At 41.6% G+C, this 22,301-nt stretch overlaps 1 protein-coding gene across 2 annotated transcripts in view; it reads right to left on the bottom strand.

The window, feature by feature from the left end:
- Positions 1-310: 310 nt before the first annotated feature.
- Positions 311-22,301, bottom strand: part of LOC126094602 (SURP and G-patch domain-containing protein 1) — a 169,494-nt gene continuing 147,503 nt past the window's right edge. For both annotated transcript variants that reach the window (XM_049909075.1, XM_049909077.1), the window contains exons 12-13: positions 13,786-13,915; positions 311-1,209 (exon numbers count right to left, since the gene is read on the bottom strand). In XM_049909075.1, coding sequence (XP_049765032.1) covers positions 1,183-1,209; positions 13,786-13,915 — 157 coding nt within the window. In that variant the 3' untranslated portion in view covers positions 311-1,182. The remainder of the gene's footprint in view (positions 1,210-13,785; positions 13,916-22,301) is intronic.

Genomic DNA, 22,301 nt, shown 5'->3' with positions numbered 1-22,301 from the left:
GTTTCATTCATTCTTTGTTTTCTCAACAAATTTTTTGTATTCCTGAACTGATTATAAGCCATTTTCCTGCCCAATGTGCAATCTGCAGAGAAAACATATTTTTAAAGTACTTCTATTGGTCAAATCTCAATCATCTGCACATTCAGCTAATACCAACAACATTATCTGCATATCTCATGTTTTACTTTCAGCTTTACGTTTAACTGCAAAACAAACACACACACACACACACACACACACACACACACAGAGAGAGAGAGAGAGAGAGAGAGAGAGAGAGAGAGAGATATGAGATATTAAACAAAAAATGGAAATGCTAATGCAATATTTATTTATTAGTGGTTATAACTTCACAATTTGATGCAAATAAGAAGTACCACAAAAACAATTTCCACAAATATCATCCTTTCAGTATTTACACAAAAAAGATCTTCAGCCACAACACCTTTTCATGCCCACTGTTACTGTTATCACCACACTCTTAATATTTATATGAAAAATAGACTTGGATATGAAAATGACAATTTAGTGAACAGCCAGCAAATTCATACATGTTATACCAATGGTTGGACAATCTATAAACTGTTTAAACAAAAACAAAGAAATGATAGTTCAATAGGTTGCTACTACTTTATGAAGGTAAGAAGTTTCACCCATTGTAGGACCAGTAAGAATTTCCAAAATAGATTTAAAACAGTAAAAAAATTAATTGTCAGATGCATTAATGTAACTGATTTTCTTCCCCCTTCATGAAAAAAAAGTTTTCAGATTTTGTGACAAACCTCGCAATTCACAAGAATACAACCAAGTGGGGAAAATAGTTACACATGACAGATACTTATAATGAAATGTAATGTGCAAGCTTCTTCCAGTCTTCCATGAACTTCCAATTATGATGACTAGCATACAAATAGACATTTATTGGTACACAAAGTAAATCTCTCAAATACAGTAAAGAGTTTATGTTATAAAAAGTATATCTGCAGCACAAGGCAAAGCAACACAGCTTTCTCAACAGTTCATACAAAAATCTAACCACTTGATGCATGGATGTTTTATGTGCGTCAGTGGCAGGTCAAAGCATCTTAATTCATACACATTTCCCAGCCTGAAGTACAAATTCTCTTGACAGTCTACTGTACAAGCAGTGGCACACATCTTGAAAACTTTTGTTGCAGGTCTTCAGTAGTATGGCCGCCTTGGATTGTTCTGAAAAATAGTAATTGTACAATTCAGGAAACACTACCACAGCATCTTATGACTATTATCTATCACATTTTACATCAAAAATTATGTAAAAAACTCAAAATTTAGAGACTTTTCAGTACACACTTTATACCCACAAATTACTTATTGTAATCAATGGGCCGAAATTCTAAGTTCCATTTCAGTGTTAAAAATGACATGGTATCATTCCTTAACAAACAAAGAACTTGATATGAAGCTTCCTGGTAAAGCACGTGCCTGCGAAAGGCAAAGGTCCCAAATTCGAGTCTTGGTCCGGAACACAGTTTTAATGTGGGTATGTGGGTGGGGAAGGGGCGGTGGTGCACCCTTCCCCCCCCCCCCCCCCCCCCACACACACACACACAAAGGCACAACTCACTCACACATGGTCACTGTCTCTGGCACTGGAGACCAACACAACTCCAAAAGAAGGACTTTGTCCAAAATCTTAATATTTTACCAGTCATTTACATTGTGTCACCCTGTGGCTCACCGTCTCCTCTATGTGGTGAGTAACAGTCTACCCTTTCCATGTATTTACTACAAAATTACCTGAGGCGTATAATAAAAGATGCCAATGAAATTTATTTCTCAATTAACGTTATTTCATCTTAACCATCTACTGATAGCATGTTGAACTCAGAATGACAATTCCTTTTTTAAACAGAAGAATAACATGCATTATGAGACAATGGGTCACTGTGACATACAACTTCAAAATATTTAGTGACTGAATTCATTTAAGAAAAGATGTTTTCATAGCAGATATCCATTGTCTACTGTAAAATGTGTATAGTTATCAATACAAACCGATGTCCTTATATAGCCTATTCATGAAGGAACAAACGAAATAAGTCACAATTAATAAAACTTTCCGGACTATTATGCCGTGATTGAATGGATTTCACTTTAAAATCTGACATGTTGTCCCCATCTGCAGAGGGCTAGTCAGTGGCGAGCCAGGGTGTGAACTGTATGTTCAACAAAGCTACGCTCCCCCTTGAAAATGTCCTCCGCAAGTGAGGACAAAAAACTGGATTTTTAAGTGAAATCTATTCAACCACGGCATAATAGCTCAGAACATGATATTAATTGTAACATCTCTGGCTAGGAAAGTTTACATTTTACAAACAAACCAAATAAATGTGAAAGGGAAATAATCAAGCATCCTTTTCACAGTCAAGATCTTGCTTACTGATCTTATTTGGTTTTTGTCAAGGACTAGATAGAATAGGAGGTAAGTATGTTTAGGGTTAAATGCCCTATTGACATCTATGGGGGGAACAGCACAGTAGCAAACAGGGGTGGAATTTGAAATTACTCTATTCTTACTTACTTACTTTATTCTTCTGATTCAACAGAGTTCGACAAAGGAGCTCTTTTAAAAATCCTGTAACTTTGGAGCAATTATACCGAACTGCAAGAAATTTGTGTCCAAGAAAGTATGTAGACTTTCAGTGGCATATTTGTTTTTCCTTCATTCATCGGATCACATAATGCCAAATGGCTGCCATGTCATCCTCTGCCACATATCATCATTCAAATGCAGTATGGAGGGAATAGGGTCACCACAGTGATCTCCTGACTTTTCAGCTTTCTACAACTTGCAGCCACAGTTTCCCATTCAAGTTTTTCTGCAACTGGTTTCCTAAGGCTCCACATGGCAGTCAAATATACTGGTCACTAAACTATGGAGGTGAATTACACACTAATTCCAATGGAGATAAAGATTGTTCTATTTAATGTATGTGTGTAATACTGCCAGCATCATCACAACCCATGAGAGTGATCAAAAAGTACGTTGGTTGGTTGGTTTGGGTGAGGGGACCAAACCCTGAGGTCACTGGTCCCAGGAATTAGGAAAGGATGGGGAAGGAAGTCGGCCGTGCTCTTTCAAAGGAACCATCCCGGCATCTGCCTGAAGTGATTTAAGGAAAATCTAAATCAGGATGGCCGGAGGTGGGTTTGAACTGACATACTCCCGAATGTGAGTCCAGTGTGATAGATAACCACTGTGCCACTTAACTCGGTAAAAGGTAAGGTCACAAGTCCTTCACTCAGGATATCAAAGTAGTCCATAAAGTTACTAATGTAGAGGTACGTATTACTTTCCCATATAATCACCATGTTTGTCAAAGCATTTGTTTCACTGGTAAACTGGTCAGTTGAAACTGGCATACAAGAAAATAGGGCCCAGGACGAGGAACCTCCAGAAGTCTGGCAACAGTTTAGAAGTGCAGACTGGTTAGGTGCTTCTATAATGGTCTGAGGAGATCATAATCGCTTGGTGTGAGATATAGCCCATATGAAGTGCATTACAAAACAGTCCATTGAAAATGGTGGACCAAAACATACATTGAGATAGGTCATCTGTGGCTGAGTGTTGTTGTGCAACAACATGATACCCCCAAAAGCAATCTTTGTCATTTCCTCCTAATAGCTTACTTCAACTGTTCCAGCATGGAGCAATAACTGACAGCATTGAGGGATGAGGAAATCAACCAGCATATACCCTGTGTGCCCCAAACCAGTGTGTCCGTAACTTTCTTCACAAATACTGTTGTCTAGAACTTTTTATTGGGCTGACAGCACATTTGGGGATGGGGGTGGAGTGTGGATGTGGGAGTGGAATGACACTGGTGCTTCCATCATCTCATGTGTTGCATGACGCACCCACATTTTGTTCCCTTGATGATATGGTCCAGGAATGGAGCACATTCCAACTGTTACTGTATAAGTGCTGTTAACACAACACCAATCACTTGATTTAATTCTTGTCCGGGGGTACCCAAAAAGAACAAATATTTCAGTAGTCTAATATATAGTGCACAATATCCATTACAAAACCAACGAAGATCTTGAGCGTGTATGTGCAGTCTGCCTCTCATGAATGTGAATACTGGCTTGAATTAACCCCCCAACATGGCACACACTTTCAACTGAGGTGAATGTGCTTCTCACCCTGATCTTTGCTCTTCTTGCTCAACAGTTCTGCATTATCAAATTCTTGGAATCAAAACCACACCTATTTTTGTGGCTGTTCTCTCTCGCCATTAACTTTCATTAGTTGATCTATCACTGCAGCTGGGGAAGTTTCCTTTAAATGCAAAAACCTGGTTACACTTACTGGATCTTCTGAAGCGACTAGGTTCGGCAACTTTTGCAATCAGAGTAATTGATAATTTTGAGGCTACAGAAATTAGTAAGTTAACATAACTTTGCACATACTTTCACACTCTGATGTCATATGAAATAATTTTTTTTGGGGTAACTCAACACTTAGACAAAAAGTATTCACTGCTCAAAAAAAGTGGTTAGAATAATGTGTGAGGTTCATAGCTGCACATCTTGTAGGTATCTTTTTAAAAGATTGGGAATTCTTACAACAGCCTCACAGTACATTTATTCACTAATGAAATTTGTTCTCAACAACATGGACCAGTTTAAAAGCAACAGTGACATTCATGATTATAATACCAGAAAAAAAGAAAGAATTACACTATTCTTTACTCAACCTATCTTTGGCACAGAAAGGGGTAAAATATGCTGCTATAAAATTTTTTGACAAATTACCAGATGAAATAAAATGTCTGACAGACAGCAGTAATAGCTTCAAAAATAAACTGAAATCATATCTCCTTGACAACTCCTCCTATACCATAGATGAATTCTTGAATAGGAATAAATAAATCTATTAATATAATATATGCATGTTGTGCCATTTAAGGGAATGGGGTAAATAATAGACTGTACTGTAATATATATATATATATATATATATATATATATATGATACGGTTATAATAAAAGGAAACATTCCACGAAGGAAAAATATATTTAAAAACAAAGATGATGTGACTTACCAAATGAAAGTGCTGGCAGGTCGACAGACACACAAACAAACACAAACATACACACAAAATCCAAGCTTTCGCAACCAACGGTTGCCTCGTCAGGAAAGAGGGAAGGAGAAGGAAAGACAAAAGGATATGGGTTTTAAGGGAGAGGGTAAGGAGTCATTCCAATCCCGGGAGCGGAAAGACTTACCTTAGGGGGAAAAAAGGACAGGTATACACTCGCACACACACACATATCCATCCGCATATACATAGACACAAGCAGACAAGCAAAATGTCTGCTTGTGTCTGTGTATATGCGGATGGATATGTGTGTGTGTGCGAGTGTATACCTGTCCTTTTTTCCCCCTAAGGTAAGTCTTTCCGCTCCCGGGATTGGAATGACTCCTTACCCTCTCCCTTAAAACCCATATCCTTTTGTCTTTCCTTCTCCTTCCCTCTTTCCTGACGAGGCAACCGTTGGTTGCGAAAGCTAGATTTTTGTGTGTATGTTTGTGTTTGTTTGTGTGTCTATCGACCTGCCAGCGCTTTTGTGTGGTAAGTCTCATCATCTTTCTTTTTAAATATATTTTTCCCATGTGGAATGTTTCCCTCTATTATATATATATATATATATATATATATATATATATATATATAAAAAGAAAGATGATGAGACTTACCAAACAAAAGCACTGGCAGGTCGATAGACTCACAAACATACACAAACATACACACAAAATTCTAGCTTTCGCAACCAACGGTTGCCTCGTCAGGAAAGAGGGAAGGAGAAGGAAAGACAAAAGGATATGGGTTTTAAGGGAGAGGGTAAGGAGTCATTCCAATCCCGGGAGCGGAAAGACTTACCTTAGGGGGAAAAAAGGACAGGTCTTTCAGCTTTCAGACAACACCACATATATATATATATATATATATTTTTTCATTATTTCTTTGACAGACAATTGTTAGCCTCATTTTCATAATCTGCCACCACAAAACCACTCCTTTTAATACATTTACACGCAGTTTTTTCGAAATTTTCCCGAATTTCTCCATCCTTTAACGTGTTTTGGTGGCAACACAACCACCTAACCTTTGTGCACATCGTTGTCTACCAACCCAAGTTCACCACAGGATCAACATAGCCCAGCTTTAACCAACACTTTTTCGCCTTTTTTCACAGCAGATCTCCAGTTACTTTCTAGTTCACCTTTATCTCTCCCCATATATTTTTATTTTCATTTTCATTTCAACCTCATGTTACACTTTCCACCTTCTAATACCATGTCACCCTCACAACATCCCCACTACGACTCCATTAAGTTTTACAGGGCTATTACAAATGATTGAAGCGATTTCATAAATTCACTGTACCTCCATTCATTGACATATGGTCAAGACACACTACAGATATGTAGGAAAACTCATAAAGTTTTGTTCGGCTGAAGCCGCACTTCAGGTTTCTGTCGTCAGAGCGCTCGAGAGCGCAGTGAGATGAAATGGCGACAGGAGCCAAGAAAGCATATGTCGTGCTTGAAATGCACTCACATCAGTCAGTCATAACAGTGCAACGACACTTCAGGACAAAGTTCAACAAAGATCCACCAACTGCTAACTCCATTCCGGCGATGGTATGCGCAGTTTAAAGCTTCTGGATGCCTCTGTAAGGGGAAATCAACAGGTCGGCTTGCAGTGAGCGAGGAAACGGTTGAACGCGTGCGGGCAAGTTTCACGCGTAGCCCGCAGAAAATTGGCTCATGCCACGACTGGAGACCGACAGCACTGACTTCATCTTTCAACAGGATGGTGCTCCACCGCACTTCCATCATGATGTTCGGCATTTCTTAAACAGGAGATTGGAAAACCGATGGATCGGTCGAGGTGGAGATCATGATCAGCAATTCATGTCATGACCTCCACGCTCTCCCGACTTAACCCCATGCGATTTCTTTCTGTGGGGTTATGTGAAAGATTCAGTGTTTAAACCACCTCTACCAAGAAACGTGCCAGAACTGCGAGCTCGCATCAACAATGCTTTCGAACTCATTGATGGGGACATGCTGCGCCGAGTGTGGGAGGAACTTGATTATCGGCTTGATGTCTGCCGAATCACTAAAGGGGCACATATCGAACATTTGTGAATGCCTAAAAAAACTTTTTGAGTTTTTGTATGTGTGTGCAAAGCATTGTGAAAATATCTCAAATAATAAAGTTATTGTAGAGCTGTGAAATCGCTTCAATCATTTGTAATAACCCTGTATTTACATTCCCTCCGCAAACATGCCTTCACCCTAGCCAGATTACACTCGCATATTTTATTTTCTCAGGCTTGTCTGACATTTGGCATTGCCCCCAAAGGCCTCACACTTAAAGTTCCCATCTCTGGCTGCAACCCTTCTTTCCATCAGTCCCTATACCAGTTCCAAACTGAACAATCCATTGCCCTCACCCACCTAATCCTTCACCTACACATCAACTCAGCCAATGAACACACCCAGCAACTCCTATCCTTAATAAAAGTCCTCAATCTTTCCTCTCCCACATTTACACCGGCTGTTCAGAGCATCCTCCTACAGGCCAACCGCAAATTAGAACAGCATGCCACACTTCACCTCAAAAAACTATTCAATCTCCTGGTTTCACAGCTCCAGAAAGGTAACTCACTCACCCTTCACAACCTTTCCAGCAAACCTCAACCTCCTCTCATCGCACACAAACCCAGTCTCTCCCATCTACTCAATCTCCCACTTCCAGCTCCACTCCCTCCAAAACCTCAAAATTCCAATCAACACAATCTGGAACAACACCCTAATTCAGTAGTTAACCTTTCCCCTAAACCTCTCTCCCAATCCGAAACCTCTGTCCTATCCAAAGGCCTCACCTTCAGCCCCACTCCCAGATTCAACCAAACAGCCCTCGTCAAAGATTTACTGTCCTACACTCGTACTCTCTGCTGGAAATATCACTTTGCCACAAAGAAAAATGATCCTAATCCTACTTGTAATGAGCCAACTCCCCAAGATACTATCCAAATTGAGCCCTGCCTGGAACAGTTCCATCCTCCGTCACAGCGGGACCCACCTCCTTTCCCTCAAAATCACCCTCTCCAAACCTTCCAGGAATTTCTGACTTCCAGCCTTGCCTCTCAATCCTTCTTAAAAAACCTTAACCCTGCTCCCAACATCACCACTGCTGACATCCAGGCTATCCGTGACCTAAAGGCTGACCGATCCATCGTCATTCTTCCGGCGGACAAGGGTTCCACGACCGTGGTACTTGATCGTCGGGAGTATGTGGCTGAGGGACCGCGTCAGCTTTCAGACAACACCACATACAAAGTTTGCCAAGGTAATCCCATTCCTGAAGTCCAGACGGAGCTTCAAGGAATCCTCAGAACCTTAGACCCCCTACAAAACCTTTCACCTGACTCCATCAACCTCCTGACCCCACCGACACCCCGCACCCCTACCTTCTACCTTCTTCCTAAAATTCACAAACCCAATCATCCCGGCCGCCCCATTGTAGCTGGTTACCAAGCCCCCACAGAACGTATCTCTGCCTACATAGATCAACACCTTCCACCCATTACATGCAGTCTCCCATCCTTCATCAAAGACACCAACCACTTTCACGAACGCCTGGAATCCTTACCCAATCTGTTACCCCCGGAAACCATCCTTGTAACCATTGATACCACTTCCCTATACACAAATATCCCGCACGTCCAGGGCCTCGCTGCGATGGAGCACTTCCTTTCACGCCGATCACCTGCCACCCTACCTAAAACCCCTTTCCTCATTACCTTAGCCAGCTTCATCCTGACCCACAACTTCTTCACTTTTGAAGGCTAGACATACCAACAATTAAAGGGAACAGCCATGGATACCAGGATGGCCCCCTCGTACGCCAACCTATTCATGGGTCGCTTAGAGGAAGCCTTCTTGGTTACCCAAGCCTGCCAACCCAAAGTTTGGTACAGATTTATTGATGACATCTTCATGATCTGGACTCACAGTGAAGAAGAACTCCAGAATTTCCTCTCCAACCTCAACTCCTTTGGTTCCATCAGATTCACCTGGTCCTACTCCAAATCCCATGCCACTTTCCTTGATGTTGACCTCCACCTGTCCAATGGCCAGCTTCACACGTCCGTCCACATCAAACCCACCAACAAGCAACAGTACCTCCATTATGACAGCTGCCACCCATTCCACATCAAACGGTCCCTTCCCTACAGCCTAGGTCTTCGTGGCAAACGAATCTGCTCCAGTCCGGAATCCCTGAACCATTACACCAACAACCTGACAACAGCTTTCGCATCCCGCAACTACCCTCCCGACCTGGTACAGAAGCAAATAACCAGAGCCACTTCCTCATCCTCTCAAACCCAGAACCTCCCACAGAAGAACCACAAAAGTGCCCCACTTGTGACAGGATAGTTCCGGGACTGGATCAGACTCTGAATGTGGCTCTCCAGCAGGGATACGACTTCCTCAAATCCTGCCCTGAAATTAGATCCATCCTTCATGAAATCCTCCCCACTCCACCAAGAGTGTCTTTCCGCCGTCCACCTAACCTTCGTAACCTCTTAGTTCATCCCTATGAAATCCCCAAACCACCTTCCCTACCCTCTGGCTCCTACCCTTGTAACCACCCCCGGTGTAAAACCTGTCCCATGCACCCTCCCACCACCACCTACTCCAGTCCTGTAACCTGGAAGGTGTACACGATCAAAGGCAGAGCCACGTGTGAAAGCACCCACGTGATTTACCAACTGACCTGTCTACACTGTGACGCATTCTATGTGGGAATGACCAGCAACAAACTGTCCATTGGCATGAATGGACACAGGCAGACAGTGTTTGTTGGTAATGAGGATTACCCTGTGGCTAAACATGCCTTGGTGCACGGCCAGCACATCTTGGCACAGTGTTACACCGTCCGGGTTATCTGGATACTTCCCATTAACACCAACCTATCCGAACTCCGGAGATGGGAACTTGCCCTTCAATATATCCTCTCTTCCCGTTATCCACCAGGCCTCAATCTCTGCTAATTTCAAGTTGCCGACACTCATATCTCACCTGTCATTCAACATCATCTTTGCCTCTTTACTTCCGCCTCGACTGACACCTCTGCCCAATTCGTCTTTCTCTCTCCTTCCCTCTTTGCTGACGAAGCAACGGCTGGTTCTGAAAGCTTGAATTTTGTGTGTGTGTTTGTGTTTGTATCAACCTGCCGGCACTTTCGTTTGGTAAGTCACATCATCTTTGTTTTTAGACATATTTTTCCCACGTGGAATGTTTCCCTCTATATATACCCCAATATACCACATACCCCATATGTGCGGATGGATATGTGTGTGTGTGTGTGTGTGTGTGTGTGTGTGTGTGTGTGTGTGTGTGCGCGCGCGCGCGCAAGTGTATACCTGTCCTTTTTTCCCCCCTAAGGTAAGTCTTTCCGCTCCCGGGATTGGAATGACTCCTTACTCTCTCCCTTAAAACCCACATCCTTTCGTCTTTCCCTCTCCTTCCCTCTTTCCGGATGAATCAACCGTTTGTTGCGAAAGCTTGAATTTTGTGTGTGTTTGTGTGTCTATCGACCTGCCGGCGCTTTTGTTTGGTAAGTCTCATCATCTTTGTTGAAACATTCCACATGGGAAAAATATAGCTAAAAACAAAGATGATGTGACTTACCAATCGAAAGTACTGGCAGGTCGATAGACACACAAACAAACACAAACATGCACACAAAATTCAAGCTTTCGCAACCAACGGTTGCTTCGTCAGGAAAGAGGGAAGGAGAGGGAAAGACGAAAGGATGTGGGTTTCAATCTCCACAGTTCTTGTCGTCTGGCCAATGTAGGACAAGAACTGTGGAGATCAGGTGCAAAGAACATCAGAGGCACACTAGATTAAGACAGGTGACTAAGTCAGCCATTGCTGAACACTGTCTAGAACTAGATCATGCCATGAAGTATGAGGATACCAAGATTCTAGCACAAACACTCAGATTTCGGGACAGTGTTATAAGAGAATCGATAGAAATTAAAATGACTGACGATCTTATGAACCGTGACACAGGGTACCAGCTAAGCAGAGCCTGGGATCCAGCTCTGGTATTGTTAAAGGAGCAACGGGGCCAGCTGCAACACTACACAAACACAAGAACCAGAGACATGGAGATGGAAAACGAGCCCCTGACGGACTGCCAGGTGCACCAGACCGAAGATGGAGCATGCAGAAGTGGGACTGGTGGGCGCGGACCGCACAGGCAACATCCAGAGCCGCAGCGGACGAAAAACGGAGCGGCAACGCTCCAACAGGTCGTGGTGAGCGGGCGCAGACCACAGGGGGAACGCTTGGTACCCCAGACCGTAGGTGAAACCCCCAGGAGCGGGTTTGGTGGGCGCGGACCGCAGAGGGAACACCTAGAACCGCAGCGGACGGAAAACGGAGCAGCAACGCTCCAGCAGGTCGCAGGGAATGGGCGCGGACCACAGAGGAAGCGCCTGCAGCCATTGGTGGAGGGGGAAGGCCATAGGCATAAATACTGGACCAGGTCCACTCGAGGAGCAGTCTCAGGTCGCACCTGATGAAGGTCACGAGCTACGTGACCGAAATATCGTGCAAGTACGACGCTGATATCCGGCAGAACACCCGACAACCCAAGATGTCAATGACACGATTGTTACTGTAGATACACCAAATAGCTGCTTATAATTAGTAATCTTTATGTTCATTTAAATCAATCTGTTTCGGCTTAAGTTATCATTTTCAAGTACGTCTACATTGATATGACACCCATATTGCGTTGATAGTGGACCGTTGTGTAACTATCACTGCTTTAACAAGATCGTTAATGTTGTTAAGATATTGAAATTAAATATTAATTACTACATGACAACTGTTTTGACAGTTCCACTATTACACGACGCTGTAAACATATAGTGTTGTAATAGTGGAACTGTCAAACTGCTGTCATGTAGTAATTAACATTTAATTTCAACATCTTAACAATATTTACAATCTCGTTAAGGCAGTGACAGTTACACAACAGCCTACTTATGACGCAATATGGACGACACATCAATGTAGACGTACTTGAAAATGGCGATTAAGCTGAAACAGTCATAAATGAAAATAAATATTACTTATTATAAGCAGCTATTTGGTGTACCTACTGTAACAATCATGTTGTTATCAGTCACATATTATGCTGCTGGTCCTAAAAAATAAAAAAGTGTCTCCATCTACATAGTGGGCAAAAGTCCGCATACCTCTTAATATAGAATGCTATAATGGGTTTGATCTATTTTAGCACAAGTACATACTTATGCCTTAAACGTCCAACATATTGATATGTTCCCCATCATGCTGCACACACATTTCCATACACCTCCATGATCTTCCTGACATATTTTGAGCATGTCCAGTGTTACGGTGCGAAATACATCCTCAACAGCATGGCACAGTTCTTTGTTTCTAGCTTAATGATGTGCAGATACATGTGCCTTAATTACTCCCATAATGAGTTTTCAAGTGTGGTGAGGCAGGCCTTCTTGGTGGCCATTTCAAGGGAGCCACTTTTCCTGATGAACCATGGCCTAACCACCGCCCTGGAAAGTGTTCATTTACGAATTCACGCACTGAAAGAGTGTAGTGAGGAGGAACACCATCTTGCTGCAACCATATGTGTTCTGTGAGGTCCCTTTCCTCAAGCTGTAGTATTAGCCATGTTTGAAACACGTATAAGTAAGTTAGGCCATTAACAGTCCCTTTAAAAAAGTGATATCATCACTGCCCATAACATAATGCGAAGCAAATTCCTTTCCAACCATACTGTGTAATGAGGATTCTCTTTGGCCCAAATGATATTATTTCTAGCACATGATCTGCAACAAAAGGCACATTAATCTGTAAACATAATCTTGGCATGGTTCACTGCATTTGCAAATTGAGTCAACAAAGCACAGCATGTTAAAATGCGCTCATTCCTCTCTGTACCTAGTAACTTGTTTACAAACATCAGTCGAACAGGTCTGACCTTATGGCTTACGGTCTTTTTTCCATGTGATATCGCACAGTCATTCTCAATATACCAATTTCTGAAGCACACTTGTGTGTTGATTGAATTGAATTTAATTGACTTCATAGGAGATCGTTCGACTAAAGCAGAGACTCCAGTATATGTTTCTTCTCATGTCTTCTTTCTTCCACTCTGCAGCCCATCTTCAACAACACTAAAAGCAAAAGAATGTCTTTCCCAATCCAAAAGTGCTGCCTTTTGCGGTGGAGCCTTATTACATCTTTCATGCAATCTCTCATAAAAAAAGATTGCTATACCTTTGAGTCTTCAGCCAAAAGGTCTTCTTCTGAAGCAGAAGACACACACACACACACACACACACACACACACACACACGCGCGCGCGCGCACGCACGCGCTCGCGTACACACACATGTATTCACATAAATCACTGTCTCAGTTCTGTAAATCGTGACTGCTACATTATAACAACATTTTTTGTGTGTAAAACTTAATTTACAATTTTGTCTAAGCATTTATGGATGGGAAGGTTTATTGTTTTTAAGAGTGTGTTTGGGGATTCTCAGCAACAAGACATATCAAATCTATTTACGACTTTAAAACTTTGTATACACAATACATTGCCTGTAATAGCACAGTGAAATACTTTTTATGCCACAAGTTTATATACCTACCAATGGATTAGGTCGGAACCTGTATGCTAACATCATTCTTTTCCTGTAAGCGTCATACTCGTCATCTCCCTTAGACACATCTTCTGGCCGTTCCAAGCCCAAACCATGGTTTTCTGGTCGTGTTGTTGCCCTGTAAAATATAATTAAAAATAAGGTATTTCATCAGAGTAAAGTGGGATGTTGTTTGTTGTTGTGGTCTTCAGTCCTGAGACTGGTTTGATGGAGCTCTCCATGCTACTCTATCCTGTGCAAGCTGCTTCATCTCCCAGTACCTACTGCAACATACATCCTTCTGAATCTGCTTAGTGAATTCATCTCTTGGTCTCCCTCTACAATTTTTACCCTCCACGCTGCCCTCCAATACTAAATTGGTGATCCCTTGACGCCTCAGAACATGTCCTACCAACCGATCCCTTCTTCTAGTCAAGTTGTGCCACAACCTCCTCTTCTTCCCAATTCTATTCAATATCTCCTCATTAGTTATGTGATCTACCCATCTAATCTTCAGCATTCTTCTGTAGCACCACATTTCAAAAGCTTCTATTCTCTTCTTGTCCAAACTATTTATCATCCATGTTTCACTTCCATACACGGCTACACTCCATACGAATACTTTCAGAAACAACTTCCTGACATTTAAATCTATACTGGATGTTAACAAATTTCTCTTCTTCAGAAACGCTTTCCTTGCCATTGCCAGTCTACATTTTATATCCTCTCTACTTTGACCATCATCAGTTATTTTGCTCCCCAAACAGCAAAACTCCTTAACTACTTTAAGTGTCTCATTTCCTAATCTAATTCCCTCAGCATCACCCGACTTAATTCGACTACATTCCATTATCCTCGTTTTGCTTTTGTTGATGTTCATCTTATATCCTCCTTTCAAGACACTATCCATTCCGTTCAACTGCTCTTCCAAGTCCTTTGCTGTCTCTGACAGAATTACAATGTCATCGGCGAACCTCAAAGTTTTTGTTTCTTCCCCATGGATTTTAATACCTGCTACGAATTTTTCTTTTGTTTCCTTCACTGCTTGCTCAATATACAGATTGAATAACATCGGGGAGAGGCTACAACCCTGTCTCCCTCCCTTCCCAACCGCTGCTTCCCTTTCATGTCCCTCAACTCTTATAACTGCCATCTGGTTTCTGTACAAATTATAAATAGCCTTTCGCTCCCTGTATTTTACCCCTGCCACCTTCAGAATTTGAAAGAGAGTATTCCAGTCAACATTGTCAAAAGCTTTCTCTACGTCTACAAATGCTAGAAACGTAGGGGTGCCCTTCCTTACGGTAATCTAGCTTCTAAGATAAGTCGTAGGGTCAGTATTGCCTCATGTATTCCAACACTTCTACGGAATCCAAACTGATCTTCCCCGAGGTCGGCTTCTACCAGTTTTTCCATTCGTCTGTAAAGAATTCATTTTAGTATTTTGCAGTTGTGACTTATTAAACTGATAGTTTAGTAATTTTCACATCTGTCAAAATCTGCTTTCTTTGGGATTGGAATTATTATATTCTTCTTGAAGTCTGAGGGTATTTCGCCTGTTTCATACATCTTGCTCACCAGATGGTAGAGTTTTGTCAGGACAGGCTCTCCCAAGGCCGTCAGTAGTTCTAATGGAATGTTGTCTACTCCGGGGGCTTTGTTTCGACTCAGGTCTTTCAGTGCTCTGTCAAACTCTTCACGCAGTATCGTATCTCCCATTTCATCTTCATCTACATCCTCTTCCATTTCCATAATATTGTCCTCAAGTACATCACCCTTGTATATACTCCTTCCACCTTTCTGCTTTCCCTTCTTTGCTTAGAGCTGGGTTTCCATCTGAGCTCTTGATGTTCATGCAAGTGGTTCTCTTACCTCCAAAGGTCTCTTTAATTTTCCTGTAGGCAGTATCTATCTTACACCTAGTGATACTCGCTTCTACATCCTTACATTTGTCCTCTAGCCATTCCTGCTTAGCCATTTTGCACTTCCTGTCGATCTCATTTTTGAGACGTTTGTATTCCTTTTTGCCTGCTTCACTTACTGCATTTTTATATTTTCTCCTTTCATCAATTAAATTCAATATATCTTCTGTTACCCAACGATTTCTACTAGCCCTTGTCTTTTTACCTACTTGATCCTCTGCTGCCTTCACTACTTCATCCCTCAGAGCTACCCATTCTTCTTCTATTGTATTTCTTTCCCCCATTTCTGTCAATTGTTCCCTTATGCTCTCCCAGAAACTCTGTACAACCTCTGGTTCTTTCAGTTTATCCAGGTCCCATCTCCTCAAATTCCCACCTTTTTACAGTTTCTTCAGTTTTAATCTACAGATCATAACCAATAGATTGTGGTCAGAGTCCACATCTGCTCCTGGAAATGTCTTACAATTTAAAACCTGGTTCCTGAATCTCTGTCTTACCATTATATAATCTATCTGATACCTTTTACTATCTCCAAGATTCTTCCATGTATACAACCTTCTTTTATGATTCTTGAACCAAGTGTTAGCTATGATTAACTTATGCTCTGTGCAAAATTCTACCAAGCGGCTTCCTCTTTCATTTCTTAGCCCCAATCCATTTCCCTCTCTCCCTTTTCCTACTACCGAATTCCAGTCACCCATGACTATTAAATTTTCGTCACCCTTCACTATCTGAATAATTTCTTTTATTTCATCATACATTTCTTCAATTTCTTCGTCATCTGCAGAGCTAGTTGGCATATAAACTTGTATTACTGTGGTAGGTGTGGGCTTCGTATCTATCTTTGCCACAATAATGTGTTCACTATGCTGTTTGTAGTAGTTGACCCGCATTCCTATTTTCCTATTCATTATTAAACTTACTCCTGCATTACCCCTATTTGATTTTGTGTTTATAACCCTGTAGTCACCTGACCAGAAGTCTTGTTCCTCCAGCCACCGAACTTCACTAATTCCCACTGTATCTAACTTTAACCTATCTATTTCCCTTTTTAAATTTTCTAACCTACCTGCCCGATTAAGGGATCTGACATTCCACGCTCCGATCCATAGAACGCCAGTTTTCTTTCTCCTGACATCCTCTTGAGTAGTCCCCGCCCAGAGATCCGAAAGGGGGACTATTTTACCTCCGGAATATTTTACCCAAGAGGACGCCATCATCATTTAACCATACAGTAAAGCTGCATGCCCTCGGGAAAAATTACGGCCATAGTTTCCCCTTGCTTTCAGCCGTTCGCAGTACCAGCACAGCAAGGCCGTTTTGGTTAGTGTTACAAGGCCAGATCAGTCAATCATCCAGACTGTTGCCCTTGCAACTACTGAAAAGGCTGCTGCCCCTCTTCAGGAACCACACGTTTGTCTGGCCTCTCAACAGATACCCCTCCATTGTGCTCAACAGATACCCCTCCGTTGTGCTCAACAGATACTCCTCCGTTGTGGTTGCACCTATGGTACGGCTATCTGTATCGCTGAGGCACGCAAGCCTCCCCACCAACGGCAAGGTCCATTGGGGGGGGGGGGGGGTAAAGTGGGATCTGGAGCTTAATAGACATTTATCTAGGACCAGAGAGAGGGCACTGATATGTTTGCCTACATGTTTTAAGCAAATAAATTGGGATCTGGAGCTTAATTTGCTTAAAACATGTAGGCAAACATATCAATGCCCTCTCTCCGGTCCTAGATAAATATCTATTACAACATTTTTAGGTGAAGGGTACAGATATTGACTATTCCTTGCTTATCACATTTTTTATACATATTTTCCATGTCCTTTTGGTTGGTCTTAAATTTCTATGAGACTGTTTTATTCTTTTGATACCACCAGGAAACAATTTCTAAGGTGGCATGTAGTATACCGAGTACATCATTTGGTTGGAGTCCTATAGTGAGCAGCAAAATATGTGCTCGATCCATGAAGAAGACAACTACGAAAACTGTTGAATTATTGTGTAAAAATACGAACTTGGCAACAAATCCAAAAACTTGTAAATCAATAGCTTCACTAAGAAAACCAGAAAGATGTGAATTATGTAGCTCTTCCAAAACACTATCTACTTATTAGCAGTATGATGATGAAATCCAAGTTGTCACATTAAATGGACCAGTAGATTTACATTTCACATTATCAATAATATACTAAGGCCAAAGGCAAGAACTAATTAACTCCAAAACTGGCAAATTAATTGACTGATGATGAATTGTGAAACAGAGAGGAAGACGCATAATAATAATAACAATAATAATAAAAAGATGTATAAAGGAAATAAAAAGTAAGGCAGAGAAAGGGGGAACCAGGCAGAAAGGGATAAACTAGCAGTACGAGCAGAAAGAAAATATCGTGCCAAGATATTGGGAGAAAAGACCATAAGGGAAAGACCATAAGAAGCTAACAATTTCAGTTTCAATTGGCTGTGACGCATGTGAAGAACTGCAGAAGGAAAAGTCCCTTTAAGGAATCATTACAAATTGTTTTTAACTTGTAACGGAACTGAAATGATGGTGGGCTGACAGTAATTTGGAGCCCGCGCGTCTGAAACGGGCGCGCTTGTGTGAGACTGCCAGGGAGTGCACCCTGATGCCATCTATTGGCGAAACTGGGAATTAGCGCTGCCTGTCAGACAATGCACTAAGCTCTCGGAGTCAAATGTATTCTTTTTCTTGGTAATTATAAGTTATTACTGTATAATTTAATGTTGTAAAGCGCTAGTAGTAAATTATTATGACTGGTATGAACTCCAGGGTAGTAAATATAAATATTCTTAAATAATAAATGATTTCGGTAAAAAGGTGGTAGAGGAGCGGCCCCACTCTTGGTGATACGAGCGTAGCTAGGGGTAGCTGGAGACACAGGGACTGAACAAGGAATGGCCTGGGGAGTGTTGACGTGATCGGACGTGCGTAACTGTGCTCACGCAAAAGTGATTGTGCAACAGCGAAGAGGCGAATATCGTCGCCGTTTTTGGAGTAAAACGCGACGAATGGGTGTTGAAGCCGCCTCTATGCCACTGGGGCTGATTGTAAGAGTTCCTGTGCCCAGATTTTATGGCAGACGTGCAGTAGCTTATACGAGTGCTACAGCTCGTAGTTCCAGCCGCCATTAAGGGCATGAGGCATGAAGAGCTGCGTTAGCCACATGCATCTCACCACCAGCACCGACACGTCTACCCAAGGCAAGACTGCTTGCAATTGTTAAGTCAAACTTTGTGTACATGTAAAAGGAGAATACCAGTTTTCTTTTATGCAAGTGCAGAGGACAGAATATAGTAATGAGTAAAATTACGACGCATGTTGTTCATTGTAAAGTGTAGTAACCTCAAACATAGTATAGTGAAATCAGACTGAGGCCACCATCGCCTCTTTCATTTACAATTCTTTTGGTTGTAGAATACTTTAGCGTATAAGAATGTTGAAAAGAGCAATGGTCACACCAGAATGAGTCGCCTATTTACAGTTACTTAAATTTTTCTGAGCAACCTTTCAAGTAAAGTCACTTAACTAATTCTGTATCAATGGTCCAAAGAGTAATATCCAAAATCATTAAATAAGTTGAAGGATAGAATTTTGTTAACCGAAGTTGCATAACCTGTCTTGGTAGTAATTACCAAGCCACCTCACAGAAATTGAGAGAGTATTTGCTTTGTAGAATCATCTAGAATGATCAGAAATAGTAATATTCAGAATTAAGTTTAAATTCAACTCAAGCCATTTCACTTTGAAACGAGCCAAAAATTGATTTATTCTTTTGCTCCTTCAGAGCTGGCGACCGTAGTTATAAGTATTTTCAGGAGGATTCGACGGTAAGTCTGCTGCTCTCGTCGTGCTGATAGGATTATCCACTGCTGCTAGCAGTGGTGATTGGATACATAAGCTCACTACCAAGTTAAGTGGGTCAGGTAGGCAGTGTTACCGTGTGAACTGTAGGGCACTGTAGGCCGTGGATCGAACCCGTTCAATCATCACAGCTCTTAGGGAAATAGTCCGGTTAGGAGTGTACTAATCATTAGGTAAATACTGGCGAGTTACGGTCAAAAATGTATACGCAAGTGAATTTAGCAAGGTCCACGTAGCACCTAGTTAATGTGGTGCAATGGCGAGGGTAGGAGTGGAGTAAAAGTGAGCTGAGCTTGTGGCAGCTGTGCTGGATTCAAATATTAACTACGTGAATTCACTACTGCCTCTTACCATTGGGACTGAGCTATTTACAGTTAAAATACGTAGCAGTAAGCGCAAAGGCGTGACAGCTACAAGTCTGTATTGGTTTTATACACACGGAATTGGGAAGTGGGTCATTCCGTCAGTGGAAGGGGTTAAAACAACCGAGTCAGTGGAGAACATACCCCATTTACTGATGGAAAGATTCAGCGGTTCGGTCGCATGTGGCGACCGTGACAGGACTAACCAAGTTTGTAGAATAATGGCTGCAATAAAAGTGTTTTATATAAACTTGTAGTTTCAAGAAAATTTTAAATTTAAAATTCTGTTGTAGACAAATATACCACAATTGGTAAGTTCAAGACGACAACCTGCAAAGCAGCAAAAGAAAGTCCAATAGTAGGAGTTAAACAAGTAATACTTGGTTTAATAAACATTTCTATTAGGCACGAAATACAGCAGCATAAGATGGAGTCGAATAGTAACAAGCAAGACGAAAACATTACAAGGTCAGACCCAGAATTAGGGACCATAGATACTGTTGTAGGGTTGGAAAATCTTATAGATGAATCCACACCCAAAAGACAGGAGGAACGGGAAGTGAAACCAAAGGTAGTGAAAAGTGAATCCAATGTATCTGTGGATGCAAGTCACAAGGGAGAGGATATGGAATTAACAAGTTTGTTAAATAGGATGATGGCGCAAATTCAAGAAGGGAATGCTAGTTTGAAAGCAGAAATGGCTAGTCATATATCCCAATTGGATGAAAACCTATCTGGTAAAATAAAAGCCAATTTAGATATTTTGAATACGCAAAGCCAACGTATCACAGAGGGAAACAAATCAGTAAATAGCATTAGGGCTGAAATAACAAATGTTCAGAGAAAAGTCACAGAAATAGAGAAAAGATTTGATACCGAAATTCAGAGAATAGAGAAATCAGTGGAACCTTTGGTTAGTGAAAAATTAGAACCGATAATTGAAAGTAAATTACAGGTGATAGTACCAGTTCTAAAGAAAGAGATTGTTAAAGAAACGGCAGCTGATATTGAAACACTGCGCAATACCATGTTGAGTTTTGATGCATGTGTGCAGGAGCAGGAAAATACACTGCATAATGAGATAAAATTATTAAGTCAGCAAGTTCAGAATCAGACGTTTCTTAACTGTATTGGTATCCCATTGGTAATAAAAAAATCGGAAATACTGAGTAGGGAGGAAAAATACGATCCTCAAAAGAAACAAGGTGGATGGCATCCAATGGATTTTATAAAAAATTGTGAACGTGTCTTACCAACAGACATGTCGAATAAAGAAAAAATTAATTTAGTAATAGACGCTTTAGCAGGTCATGCTAAACGTTGGGGATTGAATTTGGATATCGACAATTTGAAGTTTACAGACTTCAAAGAAAAGTTCCTTGAGGAATTCTGGAGCACACAACAGAGAGATAGGTTGTGGATAGAATTCGTTGTCGCCAGAATGCCAGAACATGGGCGTGGGCTCATGAAAGAATACTGTGAAGGATGGTTCAAGCGTTTGGAGCATCTTAAAGATCGTAGATCAGAATCGGAGATAGTGTGGGAGTTGTGGAAAAAGCTACCTGACGATTCAAAGCGTTATGTAGGAGGCACTCATCGAACATTCGATGAATTTTTAGAAAAAATCGAGAATGAAGATAGGTGGCGTGAAACTAGAGAGTTTCGAGGTTTCAGAAATCAGATTGGAATAGTAAAAGGTGGTAGGAATGAACCGCAAATTAACATGATGAGAGGAAGAGGTCAAGAAGGTAACTCTCAGCGAGGGAGAGGACACTATCAGGGAAACAGGATGCATTATCAAAATCAAGAAAACTAAATACCGCGCAGGTCAAGGGCCTAACGCGCGCGGAAAGAAAGAAATGGCCCAAATATAGGGAAGATCGGAGTAGGCAGTACTATAGTAGGATAGTGTGTCGTTCGCCTGAAGAGCAGTTACATAAACGAAACTTTGCGAAGTATAATGCAGGGATACAAACAGAGGAGAGAGAGCAGGGAGGAATTATTAAGGGAAATGAAGTAGGAAAAGAATATCGGTCGGATGTGAAGGCTCACGTGAATGAAATAAGTACAATTCGCGGTCAGAGTGACGAATTGATGAAGGAAGAGTCAGAGAAGGCGTTGTTTGCCGGTAGGGATGGCAACTGTGCAGAGAGGCAGGGGCAAGGGAGGAGTGATGTGACTTATGGTAAAAGGTTCGTACGAATAGTCGATGAATCGCATCGAGAAGTAATTAAAGAGGAAAGGGTGGATAAGAAAAAGGGGCATAGTGCAGAGACGCATGCCGATTCAGAAATTACCTCGTATGCAGAATATATACATCAGCTCAAAAGCCAGCCAGCACAATTAGAAAG

The sequence above is a fragment of the Schistocerca cancellata genome, chromosome 8 (assembly GCF_023864275.1).
Source record: "Schistocerca cancellata isolate TAMUIC-IGC-003103 chromosome 8, iqSchCanc2.1, whole genome shotgun sequence".
Taxonomy (NCBI): Eukaryota; Metazoa; Arthropoda; class Insecta; order Orthoptera; family Acrididae; genus Schistocerca; species Schistocerca cancellata.
This window is presented reverse-complemented; position numbering and strand designations above follow the sequence as displayed.